The sequence below is a fragment of the Channa argus genome, chromosome 2 (assembly GCF_033026475.1).
Source record: "Channa argus isolate prfri chromosome 2, Channa argus male v1.0, whole genome shotgun sequence".
Lineage (NCBI taxonomy): Eukaryota > Metazoa > Chordata > Actinopteri > Anabantiformes > Channidae > Channa > Channa argus.
Genome location: NC_090198.1, coordinates 20,330,549 through 20,342,586, shown reverse-complemented (window position 1 = coordinate 20,342,586; position 12,038 = coordinate 20,330,549). Strand labels below are relative to the sequence as shown.

Below are 12,038 nucleotides of genomic sequence, written 5' to 3'. Positions count from 1 at the left end.
CCTTAATACGCAGATAGCAGTGTCTACCTCTCAGCCTTTTAAAGTATACATATCAAATACTCATTATTACATAGTATAAGGAGCTGATGACGCCTCTGGGTTCTGAGTTTTGTCCTCAAAAAGAGTGTTCTTAAGGCTTACTTATTTTAATATTAATTTCCATTTAGGAAAACATGCTTATTTTCTTTTTGTTGAGCATCACTCTTATGCCTGTGCACTAATCATCAAGATATGACCAAGAGATGGACAGCATAGAGGAGGAACTCAGACTGAAAAGAGAAAAATAGATCCTACAGTCCAAAAGTAACAAAAACTGTTGACCTGTTGAACTCTCACATTCAGTCCCCCTCCCCCCTTTTTTTTATCTGAAAAAAAAAAAACCATTTTAAAAATGACAAGCTGTGGTATTATAAGGGAGTAATGTGCCAGATTACTTCTAGTCTTGTGGTGGCTTTTTATTTAAGCCACGTGTGAAAGTGGTGTCAATCTTCTCACCAGTTCTTTGCCTCTGTTTAATTATTGTTGTTCTTGTGACTCATTCTGTCCTGCTCATACTTTATTGTGAAAGACTAAATTAATACCAACTGTGATTTTATAATGTAGCGTAGTAGTGGAGTACATTTGTGCAGTAAATCACTGCAGGAATGTGACAGGTTAAACAACTGGAGCTTTAATTAGAGTTAGCGTTAGTGTTCAGTCACTCTTTAATTGAAATCAAATAATTAATTTTTTACTTTATAGCTTTGTTTTGTTTGTTACAACTTAATTGACTGCCACAGGTTCACCATGGGACAAAGTTACAAACTGTCAAGCACGTCTGTCTGCCTTCAACCAGGTGAATGGGGGAGAAATGATTCTGAAAAGCGGGAAGAAGAAATGATTCAATTATTGAAAAAATTGGCATTCAATCAGTGTGCCTCATCTACAACACAAGTAATGAAATGTAATATTGTTTCAATCCTTTGTTACCTTGAGATGCCACCTGCTTCCTGTTATGTCTGTTATAATATGTCCATTGTCTGAACAGGAAGCTAAATTAGTCTAGGAAAAATAATTATCACCTTGCAGGCCGGATTACAAAAAAAGTCAAACACTGACAAAGCAAAGAGAAACCAACACACACTGACAACATAAACTCTCACTTAATCTCTTTGCAACATCACCTGCATTTTTACACTTTATCTTTTAAAGGGAACTATGTGTCTCTAACACATAAACAACCGCACCGGTGTCCCCCATTTCCCACCCACCAGGACCCTGGGGCCCAATAAGCAGCCATCTGCAGACAACCTCTTCCACCACGCTCCAACAAACACAGGCACGGAGTGTTTGAAAGTCTGTGTGTCTGAGAGGAAGAGAAAGAGGAGGTGAAGGCAGTTCAAGGGCACGAGTCCTCCATCAATAGAGTCTGGGGAATATACACCAGGTGAGTACTGCAAGCCGTCCTGAGTGCCCCCTAAACAGACAAACCTATTATATACTGAACCTAATACTGCACACCAGCTCGACTCTCTTTATTCTGACCCCCTGTTGCTGGCTGCAGCCTCAGTGGCAGTCCCAGCCTCTCTGCCTGTGGCCCTGGCTGACTCCCAGCTCTGGCGTGGGTGGTTGGGTGGATCGGCGGGGGGATTTGGGGGCACTGACGCTGTCCTCTGGTGCTCCTGCAGCCCTGCCTGCTCATCCATCCTAGCCTGCCAGCCCACAGATCAATAGCTCTGCTCTCTTAATCAGGTCTCTGGTGACTGTGGGCGGACGAGTGCGTTTGTTTGAGTGCGTTTGTGTGTGGACATAGGGTTGTATCTGCAAAAGGTTGCACTTGTGTTTCTTTCCATTTTCAATTCTCTGGCTGTTCATCATTACTGTTTATCCCAAGCATATTTTCATTCTCCTTTCTGTCCTGTTCTTCTCCAAATCCCTTGTACATCACTTGTTTAAAACCCTTTGCTGACTTTGTTGCATCTTCATTCCTTCACCCTACCCTCTTCTATCAACTCTCTCTAGCCAGCTCTTGTTAAGGCTCCAATCTCTCCAACAGTCCTGCTTTATATTTTTTCTCCTCCATGTGCCTTTACTATCATGTCTGTGCACTCTCTGCCTATTCTGGCAGCATGCCAGGGCTCATTGAAAAGGAGTCTCACAGTCAAGTTGGTCCCGATGCCTCTGCAATCTGTTTTGACTTGTGATGAAGACAGAAGAGGTGAAGTATTGGAGAAATGGAGATGGGAAAGAATGAGAGGTTTGAAGAGCGAGCGCAGCAAGAGGGTTAGTCAGATGGAGTGCGGGGCATCCAGCTGTGGTGTTGTGCCTTGCTTGAGAACCCGCCTTCAGGCTCTCATCACACCTGTGTAACCACAGCTGCACACACATGCACAGAGAAAACAAGTGTATCAAGAACAAGTAACAAACAAAAATAACTCCAAAACACTTTTTAAAATACATTTTTCAAACCACTTTAATTTAAATTTTCTTTTAAACGCATTAGTGTGAGAATTCAATAACAGCTTTTTCACCATTTTAAAGTTCATCACGTTTCCTGTTCTTCCACCACATTCTCCTCTGCCCACAAACAACTTTTGTTTGGTGGAAGTGCAATAAATCAAGATTCCTGATTCTGGTCACACCACTCTAATAAAATAATTGTCATTTTGTATTCTCTGATCACATCATTCACATCACTAAATCATCATGAGCCTATAAGAGTAGTAAAATAGACTCTTTATCAATGGATCTTTTATCAGGAGCCAAAACAAGCTAAATTAGCTGCTCCCCAAAACACTGAAAGACTGAACAATGCATGCCACAGTTCTGCCGGGCACAGAGACATCAAAAACTGAGATTAGGACTTTGAAGTAACGGAATCACGTTTGTCCCAGGTCTTTAATAACGTAATTGCATACAGTGTATCAATCCTTAGAGAACAGTTTCACTTAGAATGCAAGAAATTATTAATTATACTGTGTGCATTTGTTATAAGAGCTGTCTCACAACCATTTCTAATTTACTGAATTCACAATCAAACACAGTATACACTACATTCAGTACTCTTAATCTCTTTAATATTTTGGGAATTCAAACAGTAGGCATTACGGGACTGGGATACTGCTACTGTGATGGCCTTCAAAACACAAAATACTAATAGACAGTAGTTCTTATATAATAAATCACGTCTATTTTTAAACGTTAACCTCTATTTTTGAAAGAATATTTTTCCTCTCTCATAATTTCTTAAAAATTTAAAATCAAAGTTTTTCACAATAACGAATTAACCATTCTTGGCATTATTGACATTTACATGAGGTATAAATTTTCTAAATGTAAGGATCAGAAAACAGCCAACAAGAAGTGATTCAGTTCTTTAACCAACAACCTGTGCAGTCATACATTTTGTTGCGGTCCGATCACAGGAAGAAGTGTTGCAGCAGGGCCTTCTTGTTGACCTTGCCCATCTGATTCTTTGGCATCTCCTCTACCAGCACCAGGCCTGTGGGGATGGTGTAAGGCGCCATGTGTTCCCTGCAAAAAACAATAATGGTAACACACTGATGACTGTTCACTGCAGAAAGGAGATACACACAGACTAAAGTGTGACGAGCATGCACAGGGACACACAGTGACGGATGCACAAGCATGGATGGGAACATGCTCGAGCACACATATGCAACAACAAAAAAGAAAACAAAAAAACGGAAAACAATTGCAAAACAAAGGCTAGCCCTGTGGCAGGGTAGTCAAGATGAAGAAAGAAACGTCCTTCATACACTTTGCAGCTCTCCCCCCTAATATCCCCAATTTGCCTTCAAGACAAGACAATTCCCTTTATACAAAACAATATAATCACTGTGAGATGAAATGAAAAAAAAAGAGAAAACAGAAGGCAGGGATAATTAAAAGTGTTTTATTTTTTCCGTTTTGAGTGCATGGTTGTTACGTCAAGTCTTGAAGCCTGGAGCTTTTTTTATTATCTTCTAACCTAGTTTGTTTGTTTGTGCACGAGAGTTTGTTCCTGTGTGCGAGTGAGCATAATGACTCATACTGCTGCCATCAAACACTCCTTTCAGCAGATGTCTCCGTCTCTTTGACTCACTGAGTAAAGTGTGAGCGAGTATTTGTGCATGCATACACATGTCTGTAATGGGGCTTGCCCATGTCACCAATTTCTCTGGGGCAGTGTGTTTGTGTGTGCATGAGCTTGTATGTTTGAGGCAGTGAGGGGCACAGAGGCTGTGATAGAGATTTAAAGTGACAGTTGAAGCCAGGGCACTGAAGAGTGAGCATCCATCTACTTGTTTATGTCTCATTTTATCTCCCTCTCGCTCTTCCTTATACCCTGGCCTCAGCAGAGGGCTGTGTGCTGGCACTGTCTGTCTGCTGGCGGCACCCGTGGCTACAAACACTGTGTGCTTGTGTGTGTGCAAGTGTGTGTGTTAACCTGGGTAACAGGCAGCGGTTGTAATCCACCATGCTGGACCAGCAGGTCACAGCAGTAGGATCCAACACCCCTCAAATAATGCATTGAGTAAAGAGAGTAAAAAGAATAATTTGATGTAAATTGGTAGAGTATGACAAAGAATTAGTATTTGTGCCTAAAGTCATCCTAAAGTTAAGGGCTGCATGTCACCAGCAACTGTCTCTACTAGAGTAAATAAACTCCACTGAGATTTAGAAATGGAGGAGAAAAAAACTGTTAGCTCAGAAGACAAAGCCCTCCATAACAATCATTTGTTCGCTTTCTCCACATCTTCCTCTTTTTCATCTCCTGTCTTTCCTTCAGCTCCCCTCATTAGTCCATCTCTGCCCTCTCTTTCTCTCACATCCTTTCCTATTGATCTGAGGACTTCAGGGCCAGTCACTGGGGATATGTGTGCTGAACTGCTCAGAGAGCTGCAGAGTCAGTATTAGGAGCCTTAATTTGTTTACCACAGGACTGACAAAGAGCTGAGGAAACTGTCGTCTTGAAGATTTAACCAAGACAGGGTCAGCACTCTTTTTCAATAATGGAATATTGTGCTCTTTATGGGTTGTGTTTTTTATGAATTCAAGATGATGGATTGGTTGTAAGCTATTCAGGTCACAGTGTCAGATGGTGGTATGGGTGAGTCCAGCTTCTGCAGAAAAGCCCCTTTAAAGGTGGTAGGTGGCCCCAGTTAGTGATCCTTACAGATCAATAACTGTTACCCAGTTAGTGATCCTTACAGATCAATAACTGTGGGGCATATATTTTCAGAAGTTATGCAAATTTTAATCTGGAAGGCAAATCTATAGCAACGTATCCATGAATTCGATGCCTTATTTTATCATTACTGGGTCACAGAACTGTACATTGCATTGTGGCAAATATCAAGGCAGGTTAAACTTTGCAGGGCCACCATGCATCTTTCTGCCAAAAATGAAAAAAGCAGCTTCATTTTTCACACTACTGCGAACCTTAAAATAAAAAGTGCAGGATTATTTCCTTGTGTTTGCAAGATTCCCTACTTTTTCTTTGTATGAGCAAGAATGATGTGCTGAAATTTAATTTAAGAGCTATTCACCAGGTAGTGTCTAAAGAGGAAAGGTTGTCAAGCTATCAGACACAGTACCTAGCCCAGTTCTTTAACTCTGGCAAGGTCATACTTGCTCCCTGCTTTAGCTCCACCACTGCTGTGACTTTTTGACCCCAAGTGGAATCTGGTGCTCCGATCACAGCCACATCTGCAAGGATAAAAGACGACATGTTATTGTCAAGTTTTAACTGTGCAAATTCTTTTTGTTTGTTATTTGTTGTGTTGGTTCTGTATTTTATTGGTTTGAAAATGTAACAATGGCTGGCAGTAACAGTGCTGACTCATCAATTTGAAGGCGTTTGAAGGAAAATTTCATTTACATTTAGTCATAAAAACACAAATTTGTGTTACTGTTGTTTAGAATTGTTGTCTTAATGCAAATGTCTTACACTGGACACTACAAGGGCTGACGCTGACAGTGGTGACCTAATGTCAGTGTGTGTCAGTTATTTCATTTCATGTGCTGCATGCTATAGAACTGACCCAAAACCATGAAAAGTGCTGTCCCACCACTAGACTAAACTGGTATGCAACTCTTACCTATAATGTCTGGATGAGCCAAAAGGTGACGCTCCACTTCGAGTGCACTGATCTTGTAGCCGCCACTCTTGATGATGTCGACACTAGTGCGGCCCAAGATCCAATAAACACCGTCTTTATGAACCGCTGTATCTCCTAAAAGCCATACACGAAAAGAGTGGCTTCCATAATTATCTCACATCACTGTAAATAGTGATGTGTAACAAAAATTAGCTGGAACTGAACGACAAAAAAAGACAAACAAAGACCACCATATTATACTCATATCACCTCTAAGACTGATTGAAGAAAATAGGGTGCAGTGGATGGATGAGTACAGTATGTTGACACACACACACACACACACACACACACACACACACACACACACACACACACACACACACACACACACACACACAAGTAGGTGTCTGGGGGACAGGTGTGGGGGAGGATAAGTACAGTATGTGGGACATGGGGCTCAGCTGGGCCTGGGGATGACGAGCAGAGGAAATGGGTCAGTATGGATGAGTGGAGAAGGACAGAGGAAAAGAAAAGTGGACAGAGGAGAGAAGGAGTGGAGAGAAGAAAAGAAGGAACAGGAAGGTGTCCTTCTGGATTATTACAGGTGGTGTGTCCACAGCTGGGACCAAGCTGTGGTGGGAATGGAAGAGCGTATGTGTGTGAAAGCATGGTGGGAGGGGAGAGTGGAACAAAGGTGGCAGAAAGAGAGGTCAGCAAAAGTCAGGGATAGGGGCCACAGGTGTACTCACACACACCGAGGACATGGAGGACAATTCATCTGCACTGTCTGGAAATATGGGGGGTCCTGTGATCTGAGTTTACAATCCACAATTACACATACAGTTAAATAGTGAGTTTTTCTGTATGTTTTAAGCTGAATTGGTAATAATACTAAATACAGTTTCTACTTTTAAGTAACACAAAGAACAATCATATGAAAGGGGGGGTGGGGGGGTGGGGGGGGCATTTATTTAAATATAGAAACACAGACATGCAAAAGTGTTTTTCTTCACATCAATCAATCAGCGAATTCAAACAAATAAAAATAAAGAGCCTTTATTATTTTTTTGATACCTGGTAGCGTAGAGCATTTAGATCATTGAGAGGATGCTATAATTTAATGGTTAAAGTAAAAATTTACACTGTTTCTGGTTATTAGTCTTTAAGGGAATAGCTTGACATTTTTCATAATATGCTATTCACTTTCTTGCCAAAAATTAGATGAGAAAATTGATACCACTCTTACATGCAGACTTGCCATCACTTCAATTTTGCCAAGCACCTAGCAGAAACGCCACCAAATGTATGTTCCCAACAACGAAACTGTCTAGCATTTTACCCTCTGGTAAAAACATTTTTGGTACAAATTAAACAAAGAAGATGAAATCCATTAATTAATGAGCTTTAGAGATGCCAGTAGACAGAGACACCACGAGTGTCTCCTTTTCTGTTTTTAGTTTTTACCATAACTTTTAAAAGCATTCAGATCCTCTCTTTTTTCCCCCCCTAAATTTACTGTGCTGTAGAATCAATTTTAAAAGGAGAAAATGTCATGTAAAAGTCTCAAAACTTGGGTTAAGCTGTTTGTGCATAGAGAACCAATCAATAAAGAATAAAAACTATGCATGGCTTATCTAAACTTAACACTTTTTCTGAGACATATCATCATTATATTGTATATCATACTGTAAACTCGTGTTTCCTCCCATAGTACATGACATCCATATTAGGTAACTGGCGATTCTAAATTACCTGGAGGTGGGAATGTGAGTGGTTGTCTGTCTATGAATTTCTCTCTGTGTCTCTGTGCTGACATGGACTGGTGACCTGTCCAGGGTGTACCCAGGTTCTCTGCGATGTCACAGGGAATGTTTCATTGTGTCCTGCAATGTGGCCATGTGCAAACACAACAAGCATGGTGGAAGGCAGAGCCCACATATTGTGAGAGTTTGAAAGACACTAATAAATAAGTTCTACCCTGAATAGCCTAAAGCATACTGTCAAATAATATTTAATTCATTATCCATTTTTCTATCTATTCTTTTTATTACTTTTTTAATAGAAATATGTTGCAAAACGTCTTAATTTTCTTAATGTGGGGACATCCCATTGAACCTTCTGTGATCCAGATTCCTTGAACAGCACTGCCAGTGGCGCAGTAATCCCTGCTTTTAAATGCTTGAAAGTGCTGGTGCAGAGCAAGGGGACTGATTTAAAGACACGTTAAATTGCATATTCTAAATTTAATTCCCTTAGTTTAGTGTTTTATGATGGTAAGGCCTATTTTTCGTTTGTTTTTCCACAACTATCAGGGCTTTATGTTGTGACTTAAGGCCAAAAAGATTCTGCTGAATGACACTATTGATGTATCTTCATATACAGTATATTGTTGCAAAAATATTGTAAAATACCATGATAAGGTAATAAACAACATGAAGCCTTATTGGAATATGGTTATTTTTTGATAGCGGTCTGTTGATACTGCCATACTCTGTCAGTCCTCAACTCATCATTTAATCTTATTTGATCTTTACTCCACCCCTGTATCCTTCTATTCATCTCACATTTTTCTTTACAGATTCAGCATCTCTTCCTCTACTGTCAGTCAAACACACATAGCTGTTTCTTTCTGGTCACATCTTTACCCTCCATTTTTTTTTCACTACTTCTGGAGCATCTCTCATCACATCTCCTGCTTCTTTCTCTCCACCTATCTTACTGTCTCCTCTTCCCCGTCTTGCCTCTGTGCTTCAGCATCAATAGAGGGCCCATCTGTTCCCATACATCACGCACTTCATTTCAGTTTATTAGCTGGGATAAATCATAAATATTTCATTATACATCACGGGCGGCTGTCGCCTGCACACCGACAATTTATCACCGCTGCCCTCTCTGCCGGCTTGCCATGGCGGCTATAAGCTTTCCAGTCTATTAAACAAGATTGATACAGTGTGTAAATTTAGATATTGGGAATTTCTTCACAGACCACTGCTCCGCACTGATAGGCCAGGGTAACAGGGGAGGAGAGGGAAGATGGAGGGAGAGGGGGAGAGAACAGAAAGGGGAGTAGAAGAGCTTGGTTGGGTGTTAACACCACTAACAGGGTAGTTACAGTTTTCCCTCTCCCCCACCTCTTTTTGATAAAGGGAAAGAAAAAAATATGTCAGAATAATTTGGCTAGAGCTAGCTCTCTCTTTTCATGTAAATAGACACAGAACACAGCAGTTTACATGCAAGTTGATAAGCTGTTAGTGTGTCCTGTGTGTGTATGGATGAGCTAAAATAGATAAAAATAACATAAATTTGTCCGTTTGGCTGCAAATGTTTAGGTAAAGTGGAGGGTAAACTGCATTAATGAGGTGATGTTTGACAAAAGGGTTTAAAAGAAACACTCAGACAACATACTCGAATTGAGTTTGAAGTACTTACACAGGACTCTTTGACCTTGTCTCTTTGAGGGGAAAGAAATAACGAGGGATAGAACAGCATGTTTGCAGAGAGGCACAAGTGGGAATAGTGAAATAGTGATTGGCGAACACAGACTGATAAAAGACGAAAGCAGGGCGAGAGAGATTGTTGGGAACTGTGTTACTAGGACACACACACACAAACACACTACTTCAGGCATCAGAGACTCTCTGCCATTATGTGTTATGGCGTCGGAGGCAGATATGGCCGAATGGCTTTCTTAATTAAAACGATAAGAAGCCTAATTGCACTGGGCTTTCATCTCATTCTGAGGCATTAAAGAAAGTGAAGGCACACAGTGTGGGGAAAAAAAGAAATAAAAACAGATCAAGACTTTAACTGAGGATGGAGGGCAGAGAAAACTTCTAAAATGTCTTTCAGACAATAGGAAAATTACATTACTTAGCTGCAGAAAACTTCACTGAAAGAGCACAAAAATCAACAAAGGCAACTGGGTAACTGTAGAAGCGTCAGTCCATATATTTATAAGGACACAGAGAGAGTTTGGACATGTTACTTTTCCTATAGACAAAAAGTGCATAAAAGAAAAGGGCAGCGTCACATATGACAAAGCCCAAAATTTGAAAACACACTTCAGTGGGCTGCCACTAGCATCACTGCTGGAGGTTTCAGGGAATGAGGGAGGTAAATAATAATGCACAAAAACATCTTTTGTGGAAGTGAGAGAGGTCATACATTAGCTTGTCATGACCTTACAGCCTTACAGCCCTAGAAAAGATTTATTTTATTACTGAAAACATAAAAATAACTATTGAAATTAAATGTGATTTTAGTCTGACTTTATTAACTTGAATTTGTTTCCATGTTCACATCCCATCAAACCTAAACATATGACTTGCACACAGCTTTCTACAAGGAGACAACCTGCCCCTTAGAGGGTGTCTGGCTCTAAAACCAGTACAATTATAATTCCCATCGTTATAATAAAAAAAGTAGATGAAATACTTTAAACTTTTCAGTCGATATTTACTTAAAAATGTAGGTTTAAACAATTTGGATCTTTTTATAAAACAAACAAAAACAAAATAAAACACAAAAGAAAGGTCCTTTCCAGTTATTGAGCATCTTTTGTCAAACTGAGCAAAACTTTTTTCTCTAGCTCTTTGTTCAGGATGAGCGCTCAAAGAAACTTAAGTGTTTTTATGCAATGATGGCTCTTTAATTGGGAATAGTGTTTTAGACTGCTAAATTCCCACTGGTCCAGAAAGTACTCATTGTTTTGCTTCCAACAGCCTGCACAACCAGAACACCCAAAAAAGAGAGGGTTCATATAATTGAACAGGAACAAAAGAGCCACTGAATAGCAAAGACCTCACTGAACATCTGTACATCTTTAAACTGGTGGAGAGACCTCATACAGGTGAAAAGCATGAAGGCCGACACAGAGCCAGGTCTGCACAGTTTTTTAGGTTTTCAAAGAACTACAGCAGAATACAGGATTTTTTATGTGCATACAAAACTGGTGTATATGTGATTAATTTGTTGTGTTGTAGCAGCAATATCTATGATTAAGGAGCTCTCATTTTGTCTTTTGCTGCTGTGTCTCAATTCAAAGGCTCACATCCTTAGGAGACTGGACTAAAAACAAAAGTCCGTCCTACAGATGATGATTTTTTGGCCGCATTTGAAGGAGACTTTGAAACGAGACCTTTGAAGGATGTGGCCCCTGAGCTAAGACACAACCAATAAATCTGCTGAATCAGTTTTTGCATCCATATAGCTACAGTAGTAGTGTGGCCATGGCAATGCATGTGCATAAAGTTTGGAGGGTGTAGTTATCATAAACCTTTAACTTTATTTTCACAGCATTTGAAGTCTTTACTGACAGAAAAGGAAATCTGACGGCGAAGCATACATGTGTCAAGCAATAGCTCCGGTGGATCTTTGTACAATTTTCGTTATCACACACCATGTTGTGAGCATCCCCTTCCTGTCCGTTGGTGAGTTAGATTTTGTATTTTGACTTTCTGTCATGATTCCGAAAAGCATCACCATGATAGGTCAGTACTGCTGCCACAGAAGGTCAGTCGCGGGGGGCTGCCTTACCTTTACCTTATCGGTCACATTTTGAGACCAACAAAACACAAAGTAATCCACTGTAATCGTAGCTGGCTGACCACATACAGTACCAAAAGATTGCACACCCATCTCCTAACAACTACCACAATGTGATCACATTTTCTATAATCACCAGGCTGTTCATAATGCAAGTAGTTCAAAATGTGAAGGTGAGACTTGGGACTTCTTTAGCAAGCCTCTATTTGAACTGCAGCTCTATATACTACCACCCTCAGTTCAAAAAGACAAACATGCTTTGGGCTGACCAGTTGCTGCTCATTTAAAGGTTGCATAACACTACAGCATAGTCCTCTGTATATCAACTCTACACGTAGACAATATAGAAACTTTGTAAAACTACCTGAATAGATTAAAATGTTGACATTTCAGAGGCACCATTTAATA

The 12,038-nt window shown here is 40.2% G+C and overlaps 1 protein-coding gene across 4 annotated transcripts in view; it reads right to left on the bottom strand.

The window, feature by feature from the left end:
• Positions 1 to 2,434: 2,434 nt before the first annotated feature.
• The window catches only part of acsf3 (acyl-CoA synthetase family member 3), a 29,650-nt gene continuing 20,046 nt past the window's right edge, over positions 2,435 to 12,038 (bottom strand). For 3 of the 4 annotated variants that reach the window (XM_067496261.1, XM_067496262.1, XM_067496265.1), the window contains 3 exons: positions 6,084 to 6,218; positions 5,580 to 5,691; positions 2,435 to 3,513 (listed from right to left, as the gene is read on the bottom strand). In XM_067496261.1, coding sequence (XP_067352362.1) covers positions 3,399 to 3,513; positions 5,580 to 5,691; positions 6,084 to 6,218 — 362 coding nt within the window. In that variant the 3' untranslated portion in view covers positions 2,435 to 3,398. Of the gene's footprint in view, positions 3,514 to 5,579; positions 5,692 to 6,083; positions 6,219 to 7,027; positions 7,970 to 12,038 lie in introns of those variants that run through there. The other variant, XM_067496263.1, reaches the window with a different exon arrangement.